The sequence below is a fragment of the Sorex fumeus genome, unplaced genomic scaffold (assembly GCF_029834395.1).
Source record: "Sorex fumeus unplaced genomic scaffold, SorFum_2.1 ptg000193l, whole genome shotgun sequence".
NCBI lineage: Eukaryota > Metazoa > Chordata > Mammalia > Eulipotyphla > Soricidae > Sorex > Sorex fumeus.
In genome coordinates, this window is record NW_026606250.1 from 1,348,833 (window position 1) to 1,371,359 (window position 22,527).

At 72.8% G+C, this 22,527-nt stretch overlaps 2 protein-coding genes across 3 annotated transcripts in view; one reads left to right on the plus strand and one right to left on the minus strand.

Moving 5' to 3' along the window:
* Positions 1 to 1,305: 1,305 nt before the first annotated feature.
* On the plus strand, positions 1,306 to 15,857 carry ADRM1 (ADRM1 26S proteasome ubiquitin receptor). 2 transcript variants are annotated; one of them, XM_056108075.1, is made up of 11 exons: positions 1,306 to 1,398; positions 1,975 to 2,188; positions 2,292 to 2,408; positions 2,614 to 2,737; positions 2,814 to 2,900; positions 2,990 to 3,071; positions 3,181 to 3,407; positions 3,508 to 3,665; positions 3,734 to 3,836; positions 3,910 to 4,023; positions 15,844 to 15,857. In XM_056108075.1, the coding sequence occupies exons 2-10, from the start codon at positions 1,976 to 1,978 to the stop codon at positions 4,017 to 4,019; spliced, it is 1,221 nt and encodes a 406-aa protein (XP_055964050.1). In that variant the 5' UTR covers positions 1,306 to 1,398; position 1,975; the 3' UTR covers positions 4,020 to 4,023; positions 15,844 to 15,857. The 2 variants fall into 2 exon arrangements, with proteins under 2 accessions (XP_055964050.1, XP_055964049.1); XM_056108074.1 differs by lacking the exon at positions 15,844 to 15,857 and having other exon boundaries at positions 3,910 to 4,071.
* Positions 4,287 to 22,527, minus strand: part of LAMA5 (laminin subunit alpha 5) — a 29,867-nt gene continuing 11,626 nt past the window's right edge. The window contains exons 16-80 of the mRNA XM_056108080.1: positions 21,736 to 21,873; positions 21,413 to 21,465; positions 21,203 to 21,302; positions 21,070 to 21,122; positions 20,887 to 20,992; positions 20,688 to 20,787; positions 20,454 to 20,610; positions 20,237 to 20,375; positions 19,920 to 20,062; positions 19,736 to 19,842; positions 19,505 to 19,658; positions 19,256 to 19,416; positions 19,069 to 19,177; positions 18,763 to 18,860; positions 18,494 to 18,695; positions 18,284 to 18,410; positions 17,164 to 17,303; positions 16,722 to 16,837; positions 16,431 to 16,642; positions 16,102 to 16,306; positions 15,874 to 16,018; positions 15,650 to 15,790; positions 15,414 to 15,575; positions 15,171 to 15,272; positions 15,006 to 15,089; positions 14,537 to 14,767; positions 14,325 to 14,438; positions 14,112 to 14,239; positions 13,941 to 14,021; positions 13,633 to 13,847; positions 13,074 to 13,174; positions 12,819 to 12,999; positions 12,561 to 12,710; positions 12,306 to 12,457; positions 12,124 to 12,234; positions 11,882 to 11,993; positions 11,592 to 11,762; positions 11,315 to 11,511; positions 10,993 to 11,109; positions 10,765 to 10,919; positions 10,548 to 10,689; positions 10,363 to 10,465; positions 10,075 to 10,185; positions 9,742 to 9,921; positions 9,527 to 9,675; positions 9,280 to 9,450; positions 9,059 to 9,195; positions 8,831 to 8,984; positions 8,614 to 8,747; positions 8,376 to 8,541; positions 7,846 to 7,986; positions 7,619 to 7,767; positions 7,325 to 7,457; positions 7,102 to 7,245; positions 6,515 to 6,645; positions 6,282 to 6,443; positions 6,070 to 6,208; positions 5,863 to 5,996; positions 5,602 to 5,794; positions 5,368 to 5,520; positions 5,110 to 5,272; positions 4,902 to 5,035; positions 4,737 to 4,830; positions 4,547 to 4,663; positions 4,287 to 4,458 (exon numbers count right to left, since the gene is read on the minus strand). Of these exons, the coding sequence (XP_055964055.1) occupies positions 4,295 to 4,458; positions 4,547 to 4,663; positions 4,737 to 4,830; positions 4,902 to 5,035; positions 5,110 to 5,272; positions 5,368 to 5,520; positions 5,602 to 5,794; positions 5,863 to 5,996; positions 6,070 to 6,208; positions 6,282 to 6,443; positions 6,515 to 6,645; positions 7,102 to 7,245; positions 7,325 to 7,457; positions 7,619 to 7,767; positions 7,846 to 7,986; positions 8,376 to 8,541; positions 8,614 to 8,747; positions 8,831 to 8,984; positions 9,059 to 9,195; positions 9,280 to 9,450; positions 9,527 to 9,675; positions 9,742 to 9,921; positions 10,075 to 10,185; positions 10,363 to 10,465; positions 10,548 to 10,689; positions 10,765 to 10,919; positions 10,993 to 11,109; positions 11,315 to 11,511; positions 11,592 to 11,762; positions 11,882 to 11,993; positions 12,124 to 12,234; positions 12,306 to 12,457; positions 12,561 to 12,710; positions 12,819 to 12,999; positions 13,074 to 13,174; positions 13,633 to 13,847; positions 13,941 to 14,021; positions 14,112 to 14,239; positions 14,325 to 14,438; positions 14,537 to 14,767; positions 15,006 to 15,089; positions 15,171 to 15,272; positions 15,414 to 15,575; positions 15,650 to 15,790; positions 15,874 to 16,018; positions 16,102 to 16,306; positions 16,431 to 16,642; positions 16,722 to 16,837; positions 17,164 to 17,303; positions 18,284 to 18,410; positions 18,494 to 18,695; positions 18,763 to 18,860; positions 19,069 to 19,177; positions 19,256 to 19,416; positions 19,505 to 19,658; positions 19,736 to 19,842; positions 19,920 to 20,062; positions 20,237 to 20,375; positions 20,454 to 20,610; positions 20,688 to 20,787; positions 20,887 to 20,992; positions 21,070 to 21,122; positions 21,203 to 21,302; positions 21,413 to 21,465; positions 21,736 to 21,873 (9,068 nt within the window). The 3' untranslated portion in view covers positions 4,287 to 4,294. The remainder of the gene's footprint in view (positions 4,459 to 4,546; positions 4,664 to 4,736; positions 4,831 to 4,901; positions 5,036 to 5,109; positions 5,273 to 5,367; positions 5,521 to 5,601; positions 5,795 to 5,862; positions 5,997 to 6,069; positions 6,209 to 6,281; positions 6,444 to 6,514; positions 6,646 to 7,101; positions 7,246 to 7,324; positions 7,458 to 7,618; positions 7,768 to 7,845; positions 7,987 to 8,375; positions 8,542 to 8,613; positions 8,748 to 8,830; positions 8,985 to 9,058; positions 9,196 to 9,279; positions 9,451 to 9,526; positions 9,676 to 9,741; positions 9,922 to 10,074; positions 10,186 to 10,362; positions 10,466 to 10,547; positions 10,690 to 10,764; positions 10,920 to 10,992; positions 11,110 to 11,314; positions 11,512 to 11,591; positions 11,763 to 11,881; positions 11,994 to 12,123; positions 12,235 to 12,305; positions 12,458 to 12,560; positions 12,711 to 12,818; positions 13,000 to 13,073; positions 13,175 to 13,632; positions 13,848 to 13,940; positions 14,022 to 14,111; positions 14,240 to 14,324; positions 14,439 to 14,536; positions 14,768 to 15,005; positions 15,090 to 15,170; positions 15,273 to 15,413; positions 15,576 to 15,649; positions 15,791 to 15,873; positions 16,019 to 16,101; positions 16,307 to 16,430; positions 16,643 to 16,721; positions 16,838 to 17,163; positions 17,304 to 18,283; positions 18,411 to 18,493; positions 18,696 to 18,762; positions 18,861 to 19,068; positions 19,178 to 19,255; positions 19,417 to 19,504; positions 19,659 to 19,735; positions 19,843 to 19,919; positions 20,063 to 20,236; positions 20,376 to 20,453; positions 20,611 to 20,687; positions 20,788 to 20,886; positions 20,993 to 21,069; positions 21,123 to 21,202; positions 21,303 to 21,412; positions 21,466 to 21,735; positions 21,874 to 22,527) is intronic.

The window sequence follows — 22,527 nt, forward strand, 5'->3', positions numbered from 1 at the left end:
CCTCTGCTGAGTGTGGCAGTTACTAGAGCTCTCAGGAGTTAGTTGGGACCATGCTGGGTCCTCCCCGGGGTGCTGGGGATCCGTGTCCAGACACGGTCTTGCCCTCCACAAGCTCCACCTCCTGGACCCCAAGTCCTTGGCGGTGCCACTGGACCCTGCGAATGCGTGCTGGGTCCCTGCTCGGGGCTGGGCGTGGCAGCTGTGACTCCTGGCCAGGAGAAGGGCATGAGACCCCCTGGGCCGGGCCAGCCCCTGCGCCCATGGCACTGGCCCCAGCGGTGCTGTCGAGAACCTGCGTCCTCACAGGCCCAGCCGGCCAGAGGGCAAACTGAGCTCGTCACACTCCTGGGGGTCACCCGGGACAGTATCTGGACCTGGAAGCCCGCCCCGGGCGCTCCTGGCCAGGCCTGGTCTCTCTTGGTAATTATCAGCCCCAGGCTCCTGTCACTCGGGTTCCGGCTCAGTGTGACACCCCAGAGGTTTCTCCGCGGGCGCTCCCGTGTCTGAATTGGTGCCCCCAGGAAGCTGGGCCTCCCCCTAGACGAGTATTGGGCTACCTGGTGCCCAGCCACTGGCCACACCACTCGGTCTCAGGTCAGACACTGGGCAGGCCGCTGTGGCCTCCGTGTCCCCCTGCAGCACTGACCGCGCGATGGACAGTCAGAGGAGCTGGGAGGACCACGGGGACACACCCGGTTCGGGGGTCGCAGAGTCGCAGACCCAGCGCCGACCCTGCCCAGCCAACTGGGTGCAAGGACACGACCCGAAGAGAACCGACTACAGCCGCAGCCGCCAAAGCCAGCGACCGCGGGGCCCGAGCCCCCTGGCCAGCCAGGTGCGTGTCTCGGCGGGCGTGAGGGTCCCCGCGGAGCTCTGGCTGGGGGGGTCTGCAAGGGCCCTGATGCCCGGGGTCTTGCAATCCTGGCAGACGAGCCCGCAGGGTCCCCGAGACACCCCCTCCCACGTGCTGCCCCGAGATCCGGCCGCGGTCCAGGGGTCCGGGTCGCCGCCCGCTTGCCCGCCGCGGGACGGGGCGTCCGCTCGTCCCCGCCTCCTGGCCGCGTGTGTCCCGTCCCGTCCCGTCCCGCCCCGCCCGCCGTTCCCGGCGCCGCCGCTAGGGGCCGCCGCCGCGCCCCTATGACACAGCAACAATAGGGGCCGCTCTGGCCAGCGCGCACAGGCCCGCGCTTCCGCCGGAAGGGGCCGCCGGGCGGGTGATGGACGGCCCGCTCCGCCAATCGCTCGAGGGAAGGCGCCGAGCCCGCTCCTGACGGCAGCCAATCGGCGGCGAGGGCGGCGGGGGCGGGGCGAGCGGGGACTTCCGGCGGGGCCCGGCAGGCGCTGAGGAGGAGGAAGCGGTCCGGACGGCGCTGCTCGGCGGAGTCTCGGCGCGGACAGGTGCGGGGCGTCCGGGGGCGGCGGGGGGCGGCGAGGGTCGCGGGGGGCCGGCCGGTGCCCGCGCCCCTGCGGGCGTCCCCGTCGGCGGCGGCGCAGTGACCTGGGGGCCCCGGAGCTGCGGGGGGGGGGCGCGCGGGGCTCCCGGAGCTGCGGGTCGGCGGGGCGGGCGCGGGGGCTTCCGAGCTGCGGGCCGGGGGCCGCCGGGGTTCCGGAGCCGCTTGGGCCGGGGGGCGTGGGCAGCCCGGTGCTGCGGGCCTGGAGGTCCCGGTGCCACCGGCAGGGGGGCCGCGGGGAGCCCGGACCTGCCCACCCGGGGGTCCCGGAGCGGTCGGCCGGGGCGGGCCTGGGGTCTTGATGCGGCCGGCCGGGGGGCCCGGTGCTGCCGGTCTGGGGGGCGCGGGGCTCCCAGAGCTGCCGGTGGGGGGAGGGGGACCCGCGGGGGTCCCGGGGCCGCGGGCCTGGGCGCTTGGTGCGGCGGGGGGGGGGGGGGGCCGCGGGCCTGGGGGTCTTGGTGCGGCGGGGGGCGGGGGGGGCCGCGGGGGTCCCGGTGGCCGCTGAGCCCCTCCCCTGCCGCAGGATGGCGGCCTCCGGAGCCTTGTTCCCCAGCCTGGTGCCCGGCGCCCGGGGCACCTCCAACAAGTACCTGGTGGAGTTCCGGGCCGGCAAGATGTCCCTGAAGGGCACCACGGTCACCCCCGACAAGCGGAAGGGGCTCGTCTACATCCAGCAGACCGACGACTCCCTCATCCACTTCTGCTGGAAGGACAGGACGTCGGGCAGCGTGGAGGACGTGAGTGGGCGCCGCGCAGGGTTGGCGGAGAGCGCGGGGCTGGGTCGGCGGGGCCCCTCCCGAGGGCCCTGGTCTGCGGCCGCCCTGACCCTCGGCCCCGCAGGACCTGATCATCTTCCCCGACGACTGTGAGTTCAAGCGGGTGCCGCAGTGCCCCAGCGGGAGGGTCTACGTGCTCAAGTTCAAGGCCGGCTCCAAGCGGCTCTTCTTCTGGATGCAGGTGTGTGCTCCCTGCGCCCTGTCCGGCGGGCGGCAGCCACCTGGCACCTGTGCCGGTCGTGCCGTGCCTCCGCGGGGAGCGCGTCCCCGACCCCGTCCCTCCGGTGCCCGCCGTGCCGGTGCGTGGCCCGCCCAGGAGTCGCGGCGAGCTGCTCCGGGGTCGGGCGCGGGGAGCCCGCCACTCAGCGGCTCCGGGCCCCCTCCAGGAGCCCAAGACGGACCAGGACGAGGAGCACTGCCGGAAGGTCAACGAGTACCTGAACAACCCCCCGATGCCCGGGGCGCTGGGGGCCAGCGGCAGCGGAGGCCACGAGCTGTCCGCGCTGGGCGGTAGGTCCCCGCGGCGCTGGCGGGCGGGCTGGCGGCCGGGCGCGGGTGGGGGCCGGGCCTGAGCGCTGTGTTGCAGGCGAGGGCGGCCTGCAGAGCCTGCTGGGCAACATGAGCCACAGCCAGCTGATGCAGCTCATCGGACCCGCCGGCCTCGGGGGGCTGGGTAAGGCCGGGGCTCCGAGGGACGCGTGGGGGAGAGGTGGCGCCCCCGCCCCCAGTGGCCCGGGCTGAGCCGGCTGCCTCCCGTCCTAGGTGGGCTGGGCGCCCTGACCGGGCCGGGCCTGGCCAGCTTGCTGGGGAGCGGAGGGCCTCCTGCCAGCGGCTCCCCGTCCAGGTGAGGCCCCGCGTCCGTCCCGGTCCCCGAGTCGCGGGAGGGGCGGGGCCGAGGCGCCCGCGGGGCCCGGTCTTTCTGGCTGCCCCTCCAGCTGGCCTCTCGCTCTCAGCTCCCGGAGCCAGTCGGCCGCCGCCACCCCGTCCTCCACGGCCTCTTCCGCCCGCGCGACCCCCGCCCCCTCCGCTCCAGCCGCTGCCTCTGCCACCAGCCCCGCACCCAGCTCAGGAAACGGGGCCAGCGCGGCTGCCAGCCCGAGCCAGCCCATCCAGCTGAGCGATCTCCAGAACATCCTGGCCACCATGAACGTGCCGCCAGGCCCCGGGGCCGGCCAGCAAGGTACCCAGGCCGAGTCCCTGGTCCTGGCGGGCGGGCGGGTCATTCGTCCGTCCACCCGCGGGCTGCGCGCGACCCTCACGGCCCCATGCCTGCATCCCAGTGGACCTGGCCAGCGTGCTGACGCCGGAGATCATGGCGCCCATCCTGGCCAACGCGGACGTTCAGGAGCGCCTGCTGCCCTACCTGCCGTCGGGGGAGTCGCTGCCCCAGACCGCCGAGGAGATCCAGAACACCCTCACCTCCCCCCAGTTCCAGCAGGTAGGCCGCGCCCGGGCGGGAGGGCCCTGCCCGGCTCCGGGCGCACTCACGCTGCTGCTCCCACGCAGGCCCTGGGCATGTTCAGTGCGGCCTTGGCCTCGGGGCAGCTGGGCCCCCTCATGTGCCAGTTCGGCCTGCCCAGCGAGGCCGTGGAGGCGGCCAACAAGGGCGGTGAGTACCACCCGCGGGCGGGAGGGGTGTTCCTCGCGCCCAGGAAGGGCCCTGAGCTCGGCCCCGCTTTCAGATGTGGAAGCGTTTGCCAAAGCCATGCAGAACGGTGCCAGCCCCGAGCAGAAGGAGGCTGAGGAGGGGAAGGACAAGAAGGACGAAGAGGAGGACATGAGCCTGGACTGAGCCGCCGCCCGCCGGCCCGCCCCCCCCTCCCGCTGTGCTCACCAATAAACGTCTTTTCTTTACCGGCCAATGCCGGGTTCTTTGCCAGGACAAGTGGCCCACTGTGGGGACCCCCAGGGCAGTGGGGGTGCCCAGCCGGACCGGGGCTGCCCGCCACCTCACCCACCCACCCGGCCAGCCCCGTTCGCCCTTAGAGAAAGCACACACGGACGCCTTTTCCAGAATCAGCTTTATCTGGACTAGGGAAATGATGGACAGCTGGGGGGCAGGGCCTGCTACCCGGCGGGGCAGCCGCCGGCCCCCACTGCCCCCTGGGTGCTGGCAGCGTGAGACCAGGGGGCAGGGGACCCGTTGACCACCAGGTTCCTCATGCAGCCGCTGTAGGCCGGGGGCCGAGGGTGTGCCCAGGTGAGGAGTCCGTCCCGGGTGAACGTGGGCTCTGTGGCACAGGGAAGACGAGTGAGCAGAGGTGGGGCCCTGGGTCCGTTGGGGTCGGGGCTGGTGGGCCCAGCGCTGAGGCCACTCACCGGGCAGGCTTCCGAGGTGCAGCAGGGCCGGGCCCTGGGCAGCCGCGGGGCCAGGCCGCAGGGTGTGGTTGGCATGTGTGTCCACCTCCAGCCGCAGCACGCGCCCACCGCTGGTCACTGTGGGGTCCGGGGGCTTAGGGCTGGCCCTGCTTCCCCCACGGGGTCCCCCTGCGATGAGGGCCCCACTTACCTGCCACTCGGTGCCACTGCCCGTCGCACAGCGCCATGGGGCACGTCACCCACGTGGAGGCCTCGCCCGTGCCGTCATCTGCCCGCAGCAGGACCTGGGGGCCAGGGGTCAGGGGCACGGCCAAGACCAGGGGCGCCCCCACCCGCCCCCACACCCGGGGCTCACCTGACGCCCCACCAGCTGCAGCTGCAGATAAGGCGGCGCCTGGTCCCCGCCCAGGTGCAGGACGAGGCCCGAGGCCGTCCGGGGCCGCAGCTCCAGCTCCAGCTCCAGGGTGGGCAGGGGAGGCCCAGGGAGGCCTACGGGGAGAGGCTGTGAGGGGGCTGCAGGCACCCCCCTGCGGGCTGGGCAGGGCTGCCGGCTCCAGGCCTACCTAGGCTGAGGACACCTCCTCCTGCAGCGAAGAACAGGCCTTTCTCCAGGGTCCCCGAGTAGCAGGGCGTGACCCCCACCACGCGCCTGGGCGTCCCCAGGGGCCGCCCGTCTAGCCTCAGTTTCCTCACGCAGCCGCTGAACCTGGCAGAGCTGTTGGCCACCTATAGGGCGCAAGAGGTCCCGGGTCAGGGCGGGGCACGGGGCAGGGCCAGGGCTGGGGGGGGTGCCAGGCGGGCGGGCTGCTTCTCACTGAGACCTGGGGGCTGCCAGCAGGGAGGCCCCCCACAAACAGAGTGTGGGGCCGGGGCAACTCCGACCCCTGGAGCCGCTGGCCGGGTGCTGCCTGTGCCTGTCTCCGGGCCCGGCCCGTCACCAGCTGGACGCGAGTCTTCTCCCAGACCACGGACACCTGTGGGAACAGGAAGCCGGTGGGGCCGTGCCGGGCCTGCCGGCTGGGGTCGCCCTGCCCCGCTCCCTCCGGGGTCCTCACCTTGTGCCACTGGCCGGCCCGCATCTGCCGGCGGCTCTGGACACGCAGCCGGGGTCCAGGCCCCTCGGTCTGCACTAGGAAGTGACCGCGTTTCAGGCAGAGCCGCAGGGAGGGGCCACCCGCCGTCCGGGGGGCAGCGAGGAGCAGCAGGCCGTCGGAGGTCTGAGGGCGGACGACCAGGGACAGGCGTGTCCTGGCAGAGGAAGTCACGGGTCAGCAGTGGGCCCGCACACCCCAGCCCGCAGCCAGCACCCCACCTACCAGTGCCCGGGAAGGCCGAACTCCAGGTGTCCGGGCAGCGCCCCTGCCAACTGGTAGGCGTCCTGGGCGCTGTGGGGCAAGGCGGCCACCGCGCAGGCGGGGTCCGGGCGGGGCTGGCGGCTCTGGCGAGAGGCCTGCAAGGGGAAGGCGGGTGGGATGCGTGAGGCTGCCCGGGGCAGTCCCCTGCCCACCGCCGCCGGGACCCACCTTCTGAGCCGGGAGGGCCTGCAGTCCTCTGGGCAGGAGCGCCGAGGGCTGCGTGGCAGCCGCGGGGGCGCAGCCTGAGCTCACGTTGACCCTGCCCAGGTGCTGCTGCAGGTCGAACACTCGCTGGGGGCCCTGGAGCCTGGGGGCGGGGGTGTCCGTGGTCAGCGTCAGGCTGCCCAGGACCCAGCCCAGCCCGGTCCAGCCCCACTCACCGCTGCACGAAGATGTTGCGCAGGCAGCCCTGGAAGTGCCGGGCAGCCCCGGGCTTGGCCACGCCCCCCAGCCAGAGCTCAGCGGGCCCCGGGGGCCCGGCACTGGAGGACGACTGGTGGGGCTTCGCCTGCTGCAGCTGGTCGTCCACGTAGAGCCAGAGCCTGGGGGAAGGGCAGTGTCCAGCCCGCGCCGCCGCCCGCGCCCCCCGCCCGCCTCCGCTCCGGCCGCTCACCCGCTGCTGTTGCTGTAGAAGGCCACGTAGTGGGCGGCCCCGTCGGCCAGGGCCACGCGGCTCCTCACCTCGGTCTTGGCCATCCGCAGCGCCACGCGGCCCTGCTGCAGGGACACCTCGCACGGCCCGCCCTGGGGGGACACGGCCAGCTGCGCCAGGGACCGCCCTGCGCATCCCCGCAGGAGCCCAGCGCAGGGGATCCAGATCGGTGGACACAAGGGGCGGGACGGGAGCAGGGGCGGGGCGGGGCGGGGCGGGTGGGGGGTGGGGCTGGGGTTTGGGGGCGGGGCCGGGAGGGCCCAGGGGCGGGGCCGAGCAGTCCTGGGGTGGGGCCAGGGCCAGATTGGGGCGGGCTCAGGGGCGGGGCCGGGGACCCAGGGGCGGGGCCAGGGCCAGATTGGGGCGGGCTCAGGGGCGGGGCCGGGGACCCAGGGGCGGGGCCAGGCGGGGCGAGCACACCTGGAGGCGGGGCCAGGCTGGGGGGCGGGTGGACCCAGGAGCGGGACCAGGCTGGGCTCAGGGGCGGGGCCGGGGACCCAGGGGCGGGGCCGGGCGGGGCCGGGCAGGGCTGGGGCCCGGGTACCCACCTGCCCCTCGCGGTAGTAGAGCTGCCCGCTGTCCTGGCGGCTGCGGAAGCCGAAGCCCGAGTACACGCTCCCGGACAGCGGCGCCACGTCGGGCAGCGGCAGCGGCAGGAAGCCGTGGCCGTGGAAGGTCGCAGCGCGCTCCACCTGCGGGTGGGCGGAGGCGGGGCCTGAGGCTGGGGGCGCGGCCGGGGGCGGGGCGGGAGGGACGGGCTCGGAGGCTCACCAGCAGGTCCGCCGTGCAGCCGAAACTGATGCCCGTGGTGTTCAGCCTCTTGAGGTCCACGTACTTGCCCAGGGCCTTGATGCCCTTGACGCAGCCCCGGATGGAGCCCCCCGAGGGGAAGAGCCGCCGCAGGCTGTGGGGACGCGAGGCAGGGGCGCTTGCGGGAGGCGTCAGCTCCAGCCCCTCCCGTACTACCTGGCGGGCAGCTGACAGCAGCGCCGAGTGACATCGCCCCCTCCCCGTCCCACGCGGCGGGCAGCTGGCCCAGGTGGCACCACCCTCTGCCCGTCCCACCTGGCGGGCAGCTGCTCCGGCGGCACGCCGCCCAGGTAGTAGGTGTCTGCCAGGTTGAGCGTGGAGTTCTGCTCCACGCTGAACACGTTGATCCGCTCCACGCGCACCACCACCCGCGGCGGGGGGGTGTACAGCACGAACACGTGAATCTGCACAGGCAGGGGCTCAGGGCTGGCGCGCGCCCACCCCACCCCTCCCCCCCCCAGCGGCCCCCTGCCGGGCCTTACCGCTTTGCTGCCTACAGTCAGGGGCGAAGGGGTCGGGGCTGCGGTGGAGCTGGTCGTGGTGTTGACCACCTGCAGGCCCCCGCCGAAGTCATAGAGCAGCTGCAGGCGGCCCTCACGCAGGGCCAGGCACAGGAACTGGGCCTGGGAACAAGGAGTGGTCGGTCAGTCTTGGCCAGGGGCAGCGGGAACGGGCTTGGGAACTGCAGGGGACGGTAAGGGTGAGCCAGTGGGGAGGAGCACAGCGGGGAGAGGTGTCAGCGGGAGTGGGGGTCAGTAAGGGTGCAAAGGTCGGTGGGGTGGGATCAGTGGGCAGGGTCAGTGAGTGAGTGGTCAAGGGGTGAGATCAGTGGTGTCAGTTGATGTGGGTAGTTAGGGGGTCGGCAGTGTGGTCAGTGGGCAGGCACATGGGCCAGCACTGGGCATGGTTCCTGGGGAGGCCAGTGAACAGAACCAGGGGGGCATAATGCGTGGGTGTGGCCAGTGGGTGGGGTGAGTGTGTGGGCGTGGCCAGCGGGAGTGGCCGAAGGCACCTGGTGTTGCATGAAGAAGATGATGCCCTCGGAGGAAACCAGCCGCAGCTCCTGCTCGAAGCGGTAAGAGCCCAAGTTCTGACGGTTGTCCAGAGTGATGCGGGCGAAGCCGGTGCCGTCCAGGTAGGAGCCGTCGGTGAGCCAGGGGTCCCCGGTGAACTTGGAGCTGCAGGTGCGAGGGGGTCAGGGGGGCGGGGGCGGGGGCGGGCGTGGGGTTGGGCACGGCCGGGGAGCTCACCGAGCACAGGGCTTGTCCGCCGCTGTGTCCAGCTGGAAGGTCTCCTCGAAGTTGTAGAGGCTGACGACCTGCTCGTTGAGTGTGTCCAGCTCAATGCAGCCTCGGTAACGGTCCAAGTGCAGGGGCTGGGGGGGCTGTGGGAAAGCCAGTGAGGGTCCTGCCCTCCAGGACAGACGACTGACTCCGGGGGCTTGGTGGGAGGGGCCTGGGGTCTTACCGTGAAGTTTTTGGGGTAGCCCCCCACGTAGAAGACAAAGTCATCAGGGTTCAGGTTGAGCAGCCCCTCAGCCCCGGGGGCCACCGTGTCCCCCTTGATCTCGTGCAGAGTCTGCTTCTCCACAGTGACCGACATCTGGCCGAACTGCAGGCTCCTGAGGGGAGGGATGACGCACAGTGGGGTAGGGGTGGGGGGAGGGGCCGGGGGTGCGCACGGGCGAGTCCCCACCTGTCAAGGCTGACAGCAACAAACTGCTCCCCAATGTCCTCGTCGATGCTGAGGGTGGCTGGACCCGCTGTCCCCAGGCGATACACCCAGTGGACCTTCTGGTCACGCAGCGCCACACCCATGTAGTCGCCAGTGCCCTGGGCGGGGGCGGGGGACACTCAGGGGTGGGTCCAGGTGGCAGAGGCCTAGCCCACTGCCCGCCATCCGCAGCCTGCCCGTACCTGGCGGCTGCCCATGTACAGCACGAACTGGCTGCCCGCGGCCTCCCCGGCTGCGGGCTCGGGCCTCTGCAGGTAGAACTTCAGAGCAGTGTACGCAGCCAGGTCGGAGAGGTCCCGCGGGGCCCGCAGGCGCACCCCCGACGTCCCGTTGAACTTCATGGGTACTCGGACCTGTGTGGACGCCAGTCAGCCGCTGCCTGGCGTCCAGTGGCCCTGGTGCCCCCTGCCCTGGCACCCACCCCCGCACCTTGCTGGCGGCCCCCCGGGCCTGGGCAATGAGCTCCCGCACGCGGCCAATGCTGGCGGCCAGGGCCAGGCTGGTGTTGGGCGAGCCTCGGTTCTCCAGATCACTCAGCTTGGCCAGCAGCTGGGGCAGCGTCTTCTCCAGCCCCGACACTGTGGGGGAGGCGTGTGAGCACCCGGCACAGGCCCACCCCCCACAGGGCCCGGACCCCGGCCCACCTGAGCGCCCGGCGTCCAGCACGGCCTGGCCCAGGTCCTGGCCCTGCAGGCCCGTGTACTGGCCCTGCCACCGCTCCACGTTCTCCCGCATGTCTCGCAGCTGCGCGTTCACGCGGGCCATCGCGTCCAGGCTCTTGGTGGCCACGGCCTTGGCGTGGGCGATCTTCTGACTCGTCTCGTCTGGGGGCGGGGTCTGCGTTCAGCCACCAGGACAGTCCCCGCCCCCCACTCGCCTGGGGCCTTCGGCAGCGGGGGTCTCCCGGCCGTCCCCGGCTCCCCCTTCCCCTCCCCTCGCCTCGGCCTCGGGCCTGCGTCTGGCCTGAGGCTACCTACTCATGTCCATGGCCAGCATGGCCTGCGCCTCCTGCACACGGGCGGCCAGCTGCTCCCGCTGGGCCTGGGCATCGCGGAGCTTCGTCCCTGTGACCTGCAGGGTGGCCCGCGCTGCACGGGGGACACGGCTCAGGGGACCAGCCCCGGGCTCCATGGCAGGGGCACCCCCACCTCCCGGAGACAGTGGGCCCTCGGGAAAGGAGCCGGGCGCTCCCACCCTCCCATCTCCCCACCGCCGGGCACCGGGCCCAGAGGCTGCAGGGGACAGCGCCGAGGACACGGGCTCACCTTGGTCCAGCCGCCGCTGCTCCCCGCCGACAGCGTCTTCCAGGGCGCTGCCATTGGCCAGCAGCTCGCGAGCCTGGGCCGCCAGGCCGTGCTGGACCACCGTCTGCCCAGGAGACACACGCGTCACCAGGGGCGGGGCGGGGCCGGCGTGGGGCGGGGCTCCCGGGGCCAGACCCGGGCCTCACCTCCCACGTGTGAGTGGCCTCCCGCAGGGCCTGGTCGGCGGTGCTCTCGGCAGCCTGCACGGCCCGGAGGATGCTGCTGTAGGCGCTGGCGGCGTCGATGGCGCGCTGGATGAAGCGGTCCTGGTTCACGCCACGGATGATGCTGGGGAGGGAGGCAGTCACGGGGCAGCCCGCCCGCCCGCCGCCCGCGCCCGCGCCCGGCTCCACCCCGGCGCACCTGCTCAGGTTGCGCGCCAGCTGGTCCAGGCGCCAGGCGTGGGCCTCCGCCGCCTCCACCAGCCCCACTTTGCTGCTGGCCGGGGAGAAGGTCTGGATCTTCTCCGCCAGCGGCGTGCGGGCCCCGTCCAGGCTGGCGGCCAGGTGCTCGTACTCCTGCGGTGGGCGCATCTGTGAGCTCCCCGCTCTGCGGCTGGGTCGCGGGGCGCAGGGCGGGCAGTCAGCTCACCTCCCTGGCCTGGTCCAGGCCCCGGAGCAGCACCGAGAGCTGGGCCAGCGTGTCGCGGGCCGACTGCAGTGTGGCTCGCAGCGTGGCGTTGTCCCGGGACAGATCCTCCTTGCGTCGCTAGAGGCGGCAGGGGCGAGGTGGCGAGAGGAGACAGGGGGAGGGGGCGGGTGGGCGGGGCCGACTCGGAGGGCGGGGCCTGGCGGCGTGGGCGGGGCGTGGGCGGGGCCTGCAGAGGGGGCGGCGCCTGGCGGCGTGGGCGGGGCCTGCAGAGGGGCGGGGCCTGCAGAGGGGCGGGGCCGGGCAGCCCGGAGCCGTGGCTCACCAGGGCCTCCTCCAGACGCGCCTGGTTGCGGCTGTTGAGCTCCTCGGCTTCCCGCGTGGTGCCCACGGCCCGGTTCAGCGCCTCCCGCAGTTCCATGAGCCCAGCCTCGTGCTGCGCCAGCTGGTCCCGCGTGCGTGCGGCCAGCGCCTGGTTCCCTTCCCAGCGGCTGGTCAGCTGCTCCTGCACCCGGGCCAGCACTGCCAGCAGGGGCGGGAGGGGGAGGGGGCAGTCAGGTGGTGCCCCCAGGGCCCCCTCCACCGCCCGGCTCAACACTCACATCTCTGGGCTTCGCCCAGCTCAGCCTCCGCAGCAGCGCGCGGGAACGCCAGGCTCCGGGCCCTCATCTGCCCGAGCAGCCGCTCGGCTTCCGCCAGCGCCCGGCGCAGCTGCTCCCCGGAGGGCGCCGAAGTGTTGGCTGGGAACAGACGGTCCATCCGCGCCTCGAGTTCTGTGGGGCGGGAGTCATCAGACGGGGCAGCCCCCAGGCCTGGCCAGGCTGCCCGCCCCCCCCACGAGCCGGGCTGGAGGCACAAGGCCACGCCCTCCAGCCGCACCAGCCAGCCCTACCCCTCAGGCTCTGCTCCACAGCCCGGATGTCGGTCTGCAGCGTCTGTGCCCGGCTCAGGGTGGCCGCAGTGCTGTCCAGCAGCTGGCCCGCCCGGGCTCTAGCCTCTGAGGCCTGTGGACGAGACCCCACCCCATCAGGGCCTGTGGGGGCCCGACCCCCACCCCAGGACGCCACTGAGGCGGGCGGGGGGCTAGGTCCCAGGGGCGGATTCCAGGGAAGGGTGGGGTCCGGGGGGTCCTGCCTGCGCGTCCAGCCGCTGTCCTTCCTGCTCCAGCCGGGCACGCTCCTGCTCCAACGCCTCCAGCTGCTTTTCTTCGTGGTGGCGGGGGCCCAGGGGGTCCTGGAGCTGGCTCTGCGGACCGGGGGGGGGGATGGTGAGGGGGCGCTCTGTCCCTGGGGTGCAGGGGCAGGGCCGGGCAGTACCTTCAGGCTGACGATGGAGCTGTTCAGTGCGTGCAGCCGGGCCCAGGCTGCGGAGCTCGCGTTGAGGCCACGCAGCTGCTCCCGGATGGCGGGGAGGAGGGAGCCAGCCTGCTCCAGCTCGTCCAGGAGCAGGACCACACAGTGGTCACACACTGGGGGCGTGGGGGACAGGTCAGCTGGAAGGCGGGGGACGGGGGAGGGACAGGGAGAGGTGGAAGAGGGCAGAGGGAGGAGCAGGCGGTGACGGGAAATTACCTTCGCAGTGGACGCCTCGACCCCCAGGCCCGCTGGGCACGGGCACTTGATGCTGGTGGCTGCAAGTGTCACAGCGTTCCCCGCTGAGCCCGGGAGGGCATGTGCAGCGACCCGTGTGGGGGTCACAGTGGCCCCCCTGGCACTGGCAGCCTGGGGTGTGGGGGAGGATGGTGAGGACTGGGCTCAGGGCTCCGGGGACGCCCGGTACCCCAGCCTCGTCATGCCCCAGGGACCCTTGTACCCTCAGCCTGAACTCACGTCTGCAGCCCTGTTCCGGGAGCCCCCAGTGGCCGGGGGCACACTCTCGGCACTGGGGCCCCCAGGCACCCGGCCGGCAGGAGCAGTGTCCACTCTCAGGGTGGCACTCGGGGCTCTTGGCGGCCGGCCCACAGGAGCACGGCTGGCAGCCCCCGCAGCCCTCAAAGCCGAAGTGTCCTTCCTGCAAGGGGGCCGGGGTCAGCACGCCCCTCACGGGCTCTGAGGGCTCACCTGCCCGCCCCATCCCCTGCCCACCTGGCATCGCTCACAGCGGGCCCCGCCCACTCCGGCCTTGCACAGGCACCGTCCACTGTGGGGGTCGCAGGCCTCCGTCCCGCACGGCGAACAGTCACACCCTGCAGAAGGGGATGTGACCACACCACCCTCCAAGCACACCCCTCGTCCAGCCCCAGCTGCCCACAACTGGCCCCACCGTGACCACAGGGGCCTGGGGGTCCGCAGACTTGGAGGCAGCTGGAGCAGCTGGGCCAGGACCCAAGGCTTGAGCACGACCCGGGGTAGTGGGGCAGCCCACCCTTCACGCTGCCTTCTGCCTCCTGCCCCGCCCCACCGCGAGCCCCGCCCCCATGAATCCCGCCCCAGTGCAAGCCCCGCCCAGCCCCTCAGCCCCGCCCAGCCCCTCAGCCCCGCCCCCGTGAATCCCGCCCCAGTGCAAGCCCCGCCCAGCCCCTCAGCCCCGCCCCCGTGAATCCCGCCCCACTGCAAGCCTGGACCCACCGCGAGCCCCGCCCAGTCCGTTAGCCCCGCCCCATCCAGCTCAGAACCCTGCCCCGCCCCCCTGGCTCCCGCCTACGGGTGCAGTTCCCGGGCAGCAGCGCGTTGCCGAAGTAGCCAGGGGCGCAGCTCTGGCAGCGGGGCCCGGCCGTGTGGTGCAGGCAGCTGCGGCAGGCACCCGTCAGGGGGTCACAGTCGCTGAACAGCATGTTGGGGTCCGAATTGCCGCTGCAGTCACAGGGCTGGCACGAGCTGCCCAGCACCAGCGGGTTCCCAAAGAAGCCGGGGGCGCACCTGCAGGGCCAGTGTCAGAGGCCTGCCCGCCCAGTAACCCCCCAGCCGCCTGCCCGCCAGCCCGACCCGTCTGCCCCGGCCCGGCCAACTCACCGCTCGCAGGAAGGGCCCGCGTAGCCAGGCCGACACAGGCACTGGGGGCGGCCGCCACGCAGCACGCAGCCGGTGGCAAAGCTGCAGGCCAGACGGCAGTCAGGCGATCAGGCAGCCCGAGCCCCCGCTGACCCACCCGAGGCCCTCCACGTGGCAGGGCGCCCAGCTTACTTGTTGGACGGCACCGAGAGCGGGCAGGGGCAGCTGATGCAGGGTGCCGCCGGGTCCTCAGGGTGGCCGCGCAGGAAGCTCGGGGAGCACAGCTCACAGTGGTCGCCCGCCGTGTTGTGCTGGCAGCCCTGGGGCAGAGCACGTCTGAGCTGCCGCACCCACCAGTGCCATGTTCCCACGGTCCCTACCACCCGCAAGGAACTCCCCGCTCACCACGCAGACACCAGAGCCGGGGAGACAGCGGTCCGAGTGGCCGTGGCACTGACAAGGCACACAGCGGCCCAGGAAGGGCCCTTTGGTGTCCCGGTAGTGGCCAGGAGCGCACTCCTGGGGGTCAGCAGACAAGAGGGCACGGTCGCTTCACAGCCTGTCCCCACACCGAGGGCCCAGGGGAAGGGACGGGCGCGCTGGGTGGGCACCCTCACCTGGCAGGAGGCCCCGCGGTAGCTGGCGGGGCACAGGCACTGCTCCACGGTGCTGGCCGGGGCCCCCCCGGCCTCGGCGCTGGCCACCTCCAGGGCCACCCTGCGCAGGGACACAGACGAGGAGATGGACGCGAAGAGAGCCCGGATGCGCAGCTGCTCCAGGCCGGCCAGCACCATCATGAGCTCCTCGCGGGACACGGTGTTGTGGGTCTCCGTGTGCCGGAAGTTCCCCTGCGGGCCAGAGGCCTGGTTCCAACCCGACACCCACTGCCCACATAGACCCGAGGCTCCGGGACACGGCCACACCGAGGGGGGACCCGCGGGACGCGCACACAGCTGCCAGGAGACAGCAGGTCCAGCACGGGGAGTAGGGACAAGCCCAGAGCGGCGAGGCTCGAGGGCCCCGGCCACCACGGGGCGCTGGCTCTGCCCTCCGCAGGCCCGGGCGCAGACCGGGGCGCTCACTCACCTCCACCAGCTGCAGCTGCCCGTGGTGCACTTGCCCGGGTGCTGGGTACACAGGCTCCAGGAACGTCAGGCTCATCTGGTTGCCCTGAGAGGCGGCGGGTGTGAAGCTGCGACCCCCTCACCGCGCCCCCCAGCCCCGCCCGCCCCTGGCGCGCCACCCGGCCACCTGCAGCAGCACGTCGGGGCGGCTCTCCACGGGGATGAACACGTCTCCTCGCTGCGTCTCCGAGTGCAGCTCGTAGCTCAGGGTGCCCCCGTAGGACGACACCTGGAGGAGACGGGTGTCCAGGACGCCCCCCGGGCGCGACCCAGAGGCTGGGGTCCCCGAGCCCCAGGCGCCCCGCCCCCCAGCAGGCACCCCACCCCCGACGCCCCGCCCCTGCAGGCTCCGGTGCCCCCCACCACTCACGCGGTCCCCCAGGTAGGAGGCCGGGGCCTGCCAGTAGAGCTCGGGGAAGGCCTCGGGCAGCCGCCGCAGGTCGGCGCTCAGCAGCTCTGCCTCCACCTGCGCCTCGAGCGGCACCGCGTGCTGGTCCCCGCTCAGCAGCGTCCAGCCCGCCATGTCCACGAGCTGCAGGACGCACGCGTCTCAGGCTGGGCCCCGGGCGCCGCCCTCGCGCCCCGCTCGCGCCCCGCGCCGCGCACCTGGTGGCGGGTGACGGCCGCGCTGGCGCAGCGCTCGGTGGCCCCGAAGCAGAAGCAGCGGGTGCAGCCCTTGGGGTTGGCGGCGTCCAGGGAGAAGGTGCCCAGGCGGCACTGGTCACACCGCGGGCCCTGCACGTTCTCCTGGGGCAGGAAGGCCGGGTCAGGCGCAGTCTGGGGCCTCCCCGGGTCCGGCCGCGCCCGCCCCGCCCCGCCCCCAGCCTTGCCTTGCAGTAGCACTGGCCCGACAGGGGGTCGCACGTGCCCGGCGCCGACCCCGCCGCGTGGCAGTCACAGGGGCGGCAGTTGGGGAAGCCGTAGTAGCCGGGGGTGCAGGTGTCACAGCGGCGTCCGGTCACGTGAGGTCTGCACCTGGGGGGGGCGGCGTTGCAGGGCCTCCCTCCGCCCATCCCCCCTCCCACCCCCCACCCCCCGCCAGGCCCCGCCCCGCTCACTTGCACTGGCCGCTGTCCGCGTCACACGTGGGGTCCGTGAGGGCCTCCACGCCTGGCCCCGAGCAGTTACACGCCTCGCAGCCCACCAGCGGGTGGCAGCCGAAGCTCTGGGGCTGGCAGACCACGCAGGCGGGGGGCACGGTGCGCGGCGGGCAGATGCAGCGGCCGGTCAGCTCCTCGCACAGCTGCGCTCCGCACTCGCAGGCTGGGGGGACACGGCACCCATGCACGTCCGAGCGCCCACGGCTCGGGCCCACGGCGACCCTCCCACCCCTGGAAACTTCTGGAACATCCGGCCACAAGTCGCCACACAGGCTCAGGGTACTCACGCCTGCAGTGGGGGAAGCCCCAGTAGCCGGTGGCACAGCGGGAGCAGTCCCGGCCGATGACGTGGGCGCGGCAGGGGCACTGACCCCCAAACGGCTCACACGTGGAACTCGTGGCGCCGGCCTCGTGGCAGCCGCAAGGCTGAGCCCCGTTGTTGTAGAAGAGAGACAGGGAAGTGGCCGCCGCACGGCAGAACGGGGACGCGCTGCTGGGGCTGAGGAAGAGGCGGCATGAGGCCAGTGCCCAGCCAGGGCCCCGCTGCCCGCCCGGCCTGACCCCAGGGCCCGGCCCACCTGATGTGGTAGCCACGGGCAGTACACTGGCTGATGAAGTCGTAGGACTGGTCCAGGGGCTCCTCCCGGAGAAAGCTGGGGCTGTAAGCGTCCTCGGGGATCACCAGCACATAATCCTGCGACAACAGGCCCCGTCACCTTTGGGGCCCAGCAGAACCCAGGACAGGAATGTGCCCGCGCCCACAGCACCCCAGAATCTCTGCTGGCCAGGACCCAGCCAGACAGCTAAGACCGTCAAGGACTCTGGATCCGTGGCCTCTCCACTCTGCCACAGGTCACCTTCTCCAAGAAGGCCCTCCTGACCCATGGGCCCGCATGGGCTGGCCACAAATGCTGGCACCTTCAGTCCCTGGTGCTGGCCTGCACCCGGCGGGGAGCTGGGCCTTGGCAGGGGGGGGGGGTCACACCTCAGCCAACAGCAGGACGACCAGCATGGACTCACCAGCCAGAGCCAGCGGCCCTCAGGCACGCGCAGAGTCACTGTCAGCTCGCTGTCCGTCACGTCCAGCACCGTCTGGCCCTCACACATCACCAGGGCACGGCAGCCATAGCCATGGGGGCAGAAGCTGGCATTGGCATGGCCTGAGGACAAACGGACGGCACGGTGGCTCCAGGCACCAGCCCGCCTGGCCCACTGAAGAGATGGCGCGCCCACGGCCAATGAGCAGCCGTGACACGTGGCCCGCGCAGGAACATGAGTCTCCTGCAGGGCCAGGCTGCTCCCTCAGCACCACCCCAGGCTGGGCTGCTCAGGGGCGAGGCAAACGCCAGGGAAGTCGGACAGGTCTGGGAAGGGTGATCCCTGATTGGTGAACGTGGCCAGGAGTGGGACCTGCGAAGGGGCGGGGTCTGGGGAGGGTGTGGCTGTGAAAGGGGCACGGTCGGGGAGGGCGTGGTCACAGGAGGGCGAGGGTCTGTGGAGGGTGTGGCCGCGCAAAGGGCGTGGTCACGAAGGGCACGGTCAAGAAGGGGTCGGGAGGGTGTGGCCACGAGAGGCGTGGCTGTGGAGGGCGTGGTCTGAGGGTGTGGCCGCAGGGGCGTGGTCGAGGGGGCTGGGTCTGGAGAGGGTGTGGCCGCAGAGGGCAGGGTCACAGAGGGCGTGGTCGCGGGAGGGCGGGGTCTGGGGAGGGCGTGGCCTCGTAAAGGGCGTGGCTAGGGAGGGCGTGGGCGTGGTTATGGAGGGCGTGGTCACAGAGGGTGTGGCCGTGGAAGGGGCATGGTTAGGGGCGGGGTGTGGGGAGGGCGTGGCCTCGTAAAGGGCGTGGCTAGGGAGGGCGTGGGCACGGCCACGAACAGGGCGTGGTCATGGAGGGCGTGGTCACAGAGGGTGTGGCCGTGGAAGGGGCATGGTTGGGGGGGCGGGGTGTGGGGAGGGCGTGGTCACAAAAGGGACAGGTCCGGAAGGGCCTGGCTGAAGAGGGGCAGGAGGGCGGGGCCAATGAAGGGCCAGGCCTTGGAGGGCGGGGCCATGGGAGGGGCAGGGCCCTGGGGGGCGTGGGGCAGGGCAGGACAGGCAGGGCCGGCTGCTGACTGCGGGGCGCCCAGTGCCCGTCAGCACTCACCCTGCCAGACGCGGCCCCCATTGATGAGCACCTCCACGGGAAAGGTGGGGTGAGCCGGCTGGTAGCCATGCAGTAGGAAGGCATAGCGGCCCAGGGTGGGCACATGGGTGCTGAAGACCACCGTGCCCTGTGGACGAAAGCTGCAATGAGCCCAGGGGTCCTGGGGGGCTGCCCGGCGCCCACCCGTCTCGCCCCAGCCCCGGCCCCCACCTGGGGGTGGCGGAGCAGCGTGGGCGCTGCGTCGGGCTCCACTGCGGTGGGGGGCTGAGGCTGTGGCCCGGCTGGAGGTGTGCCTGGGGGGAGGTCCTGGGCGTGGGCCAGAGGGAGGCCGGGCGGGAGGGGCAGCACCAGGCAGTCCCTGAGCAGGATGGGCTGCGGCGGCTTGGGGAAGCGGGAAGGCAGGCAGGCGGCACTGTGGGGGGCAGGGGTGAGTCCCACTCCGGGACAGCACCCCCGCACCCCCCAGGCCGCTCCGCCACCTGCTGGGGTTGAAGTCTCCGTGTTTGCTGGTGCACCAAGGGCGTGGCTCCAGGAACTCCAAGCTGAAGGTCCCCACGGGGACCAGGGTGACGCCGTGCTGCAGGTAAAGGGGTGCGCGTCGGTGTGGCTGCCAGCCCTCGGGTTCTGAGGACACCCCTGTCCATCGCAGCCATCCCTGCACCCACTCCCGTGGCTGTGAATGCCGCCTGCCCACTTGGCTCCACTGCCAGAGAGCCTGGCATGGCAGCCACGGGGGCACAGGGCAGGGCCTGGGCGGGGGCCGGCGGGTGAGGGAGGGGCCTCACCAGGAAGAAGCGGGCCTGCTCGGCCGTGAGCTCAATGCTGCCCTCGGAGTCCAGGTGGAAGACGGCCAGGTGGTGTTGGGCATCCAGGGCAGTGCCCCGACACAGGGTGCTGGACAGGGCGTAGACAGTCAGCACTGGGAACGGGCCGCCACCCGTCTCCGCGCCAGCCCGGGCCTGCCACACACACCTGTACGTGCAGGGGTGCAGGGTGAGCGTGCCCCGCTGCGGGCCCCGCTGGGGGCTGTGCACAGCCACGCCTGCCTCCTGGCGGCCGTCCTCATTGGCATAGTCCAGCACCAGGGCGTAGCGTCCGGCCTGCGGGACTCGCAGCTGCAGCTGGACGCTCACCTGCGGGCAGCAGCCGGTTTCTGGCTGAGAAGCCCCCAGACGCGGCAGCCCCCCCACGACCCTCCTGGCCTCGCTCGCAGACACTCACGTCACTGCCCAGACAGGCCGCCAGAGGCGGGTGTGAGGAGCTGAGCTGCTCCATGGGGCAGGGCTGCGGCAGGCTGTTGCCGTGGCGACACAGGGCGCTGGACCCTGCAGCCGAGGGGAAGCCGTCCAGGGGCAGGTGGGTGTAGAGCAGGCAGCTGGGGACACAGTGCGTGCGGTCAGCGGGAGGCAGGGTGGTCTGCCCGTCCCCAGCAGCAGGGTAGAGGGGTCTCACCTGTCCCTAGGGCGCTGGGCCGACGGCCGGTAGCTGCAGGGCTCAGTGACCCGCAGCTGCAGCGCGGCCGCCTCATAGTGGGCACTGGGCAGCAGCACCACGTGGTCCTGGGGGAGAGCCGGCCATGTAGGCGCTGCGCCCACGCGGCCCGCGCGGCCCGCCCACCCCGGCAGCCCCTCCTCACCAGCAGGACCCCTTCGGCCTCCACCTCCATGGCCCAGGTGCCGGGGTTCAGCACGAAGGGCTCTCCGAAGCCCCTCTGAGGCACGGCCAGGTAGGCGGGCTCCGTACTGGGCGGGAAGGTCAGTGGCTGGCTCTGCTCCGTGCCTGGGTCACAGTGGAGGCCGCTGGGTGCCAGCCCGGGGTTGCCTCCGGGGTGCGGTGGGGGGGCAGGGCGTGGACGTGGACGGGGCGAGGTGGAGGTGGGGACGGGGTTGGGGTGGGGTGGGGGGCGGGGGGAGGGAGCAGGCCCGGGGCAGGCGGGGCTGTGCCCAGACTCACAGTTGGCACAGGCGGCAAACCTGCCGTCCTCTCTCACAGACACTCGCCCGCTCACGCTCGAGGGCCCGCGGTTGACGTAGCGGAAGACGAGCCAGAAGAGGTCGGGGGAGGTCACGTTCACCCTGGCCACGATCCTGGGCTGGGGGCAGAGCGCCGGGTCACCCTCGGGCCCTGCCCACCAGCTCACTGGCCCTCCTGAGCCTGGGCCGGGGCGCACCTGGATGGGCGTCATCTGGGCATAGCCGCGCCAGCTGAAGCTCTCGAACTCCAGGGGGTTGAAGCCGAAGCGCACGGGCAGGCCGGCGGGCGTCGTGGCCTCCTCCAGCTCCAGGCGGAAGTGGTGCAGGTCCGGCAGGAAGTGGTCCGGCGCGGGCCTGGCAGGGGCGGCACGTCAGGGGGCCCCGAGAGCCCATCCTGCCCGCCCCGCTCCCCCCGGGGCCCGGACACGCACTCGCTGCAGGTGAGGCCCTGCGTGTTGGGGCGGCAGCGGCAGGCGCCCGTCTGGGCATCGCAGCCCTGGCCCAGCGCCCCGCCGACGTCACAGCGGCAGCCTGCGGGAGGAATGGCTCAGCTCCCCGTGGGGCACCCACACTCCCACCGGGCACGTCCGCTGGGGGTCCCAGGAGAGCCAAAGCCAAGCGGCCACTCACTGCGGCAGCCGAAGTAGTGGGCGCGGTCCAGCCCAAAGAAGCCGTCTCGGCACGCCCCGCATGTCTGGCCGCACACGTGGGCCTTGCAGAAGCACTGGCCGCTACCCTGGGGCGGGGGAACGGGGCTGTGGGTAGGGCAGGGCCCGCGGGACCCCCGTGCCCACCCACACACAGCACACTCACCTGCTGGCAGTCGGTCCCTCCGCCCAGCGTGCCCCTGGCATCACAGCTGCAGCCTGGGGGGCAGACGGCGTGAGGGCGGAGCGCAGGGCCGACCTCCCACCAGGCCCTGCGCTCCCCCTGCACCCGGACTCACGCGTGCAGCCCTCAGGGTTGGCGGCGCTCAGTCCCCAGAAGCCCGGTTGGCAGCGGTCACAGCTGGGCCCCTCGACGTGAGGCCGGCACACGCAGGAGCCCTGCGCCAGGGAGGGTGGGAGACGGGGTCGGGGAGCCTCAGTCAGATGGGGGTGTGGTGCCCTCGGAGGGCCGCGGCACAGGGACCCAGGGCTGGCACCGACCCACTCACCTCGGGAGGCTGGGGCAGGCTCAGGTCCAGGCCGGCTGGATGGCAGGAGCCCACTGTGGGGAGACGCCCAGAGGGCAGTGGGGAGACTGCATGGCCCGGCCATGCAGTCCCCCTCCCACACAGGGGACACACGGTTTCTGGTCACGTGCACTCAGCAAAGGGACACACGGCCCAAGGCACAGCACTGGGACATGCACACACACGGCACAGTCGCAGCACACGGCAGGGGACACACATGGGAGCCGCACACATGCCTGAACGCACAGTCATCCCGGGGACACCACCGGGTCCCAGAACACGCAGGGGGCACAGGCCCCACCCACCTTCACAGCGGGGAAAGCCATAGGCGCCGGGCACACATGTGTCACACCGCAGACCTGTCACGTGAGGCCGGCAGCTGCACTGGCCGCTCTGGGGGTCGCAGAAGCCGTGCTGGGCACCCTCAGGGGAGCAGTGGCAGGCTGGGGGCGAGAAGGGGCTGTGGGCATGGGAGTGTGGCAAGCTCTGGAGGGCGGGGCAGGCTGTAGGAGGGGCAGGGGCGGGGCAAGCTGTGGAGGGCGGGGCAGGGCGTGGGTGGGGCAGGATGTGGGCATGGCAAGGGGCTGAGCAGGTTATGGGCGGGGCAATATGTGGGAGGGGCAGGACATGCTGTGAGCGGGGCAGGCTGTGGGCGGGACAAGGGGCGGAGCAGGTTGTGGAGGGCGGGGCAGGCTGAGAGGGACAGGGGGCGGGGCAGGCGGTGGGTGGGGCAATGTGTGGGCGGGGCAAGCTGGGGAGGGTGGGGCAGGATGTGGGCGGGGCAGGGTGTGGGCATGGCAAGGGGTGGAGCAGGTTATGGGCGGGGCAATATGTGGAAGAGGCAGGACATGCTGTGGGCGGGGCAGGCTGTGGGCGGGTCAGGGCAGGCTGTGTGGAGGGCGGGGCAGGCTGTGGGCGGGACAAGGGGCGGAGCAGGTTGTGGAGGGCGGGGCAGGCTGAGAGGGACGGGGGCGGGGCAGGCGGTGGGTGGGGCAGTGTGTGGGCGGGGCAAGCTGGGGAGGGCGGGAAGGAGGGGCGGGGCGGCCCAGCCTGGTGCGGGTTGGGCGGGGCGGGCGGGGGTGGGCCTGGGGGGCGGT

Excerpts from the sequence above, each read along its gene's own strand:
- ADRM1 (XM_056108075.1), top strand. The coding sequence starts at position 1,976 with ATGGCGGCCTCCGGAGCCTTGTTCCCCAGCCTGGTGCCCGGCGCCCGG. Across the intron at positions 3,408-3,507 it reads CCCCGGGGCCGGCCAGCAAG|TGGACCTGGCCAGCGTGCTG; the intron begins GTACCCAGGCCG and ends CCTGCATCCCAG. Across the intron at positions 3,666-3,733 it reads CCTCCCCCCAGTTCCAGCAG|GCCCTGGGCATGTTCAGTGC; the intron begins GTAGGCCGCGCC and ends GCTCCCACGCAG.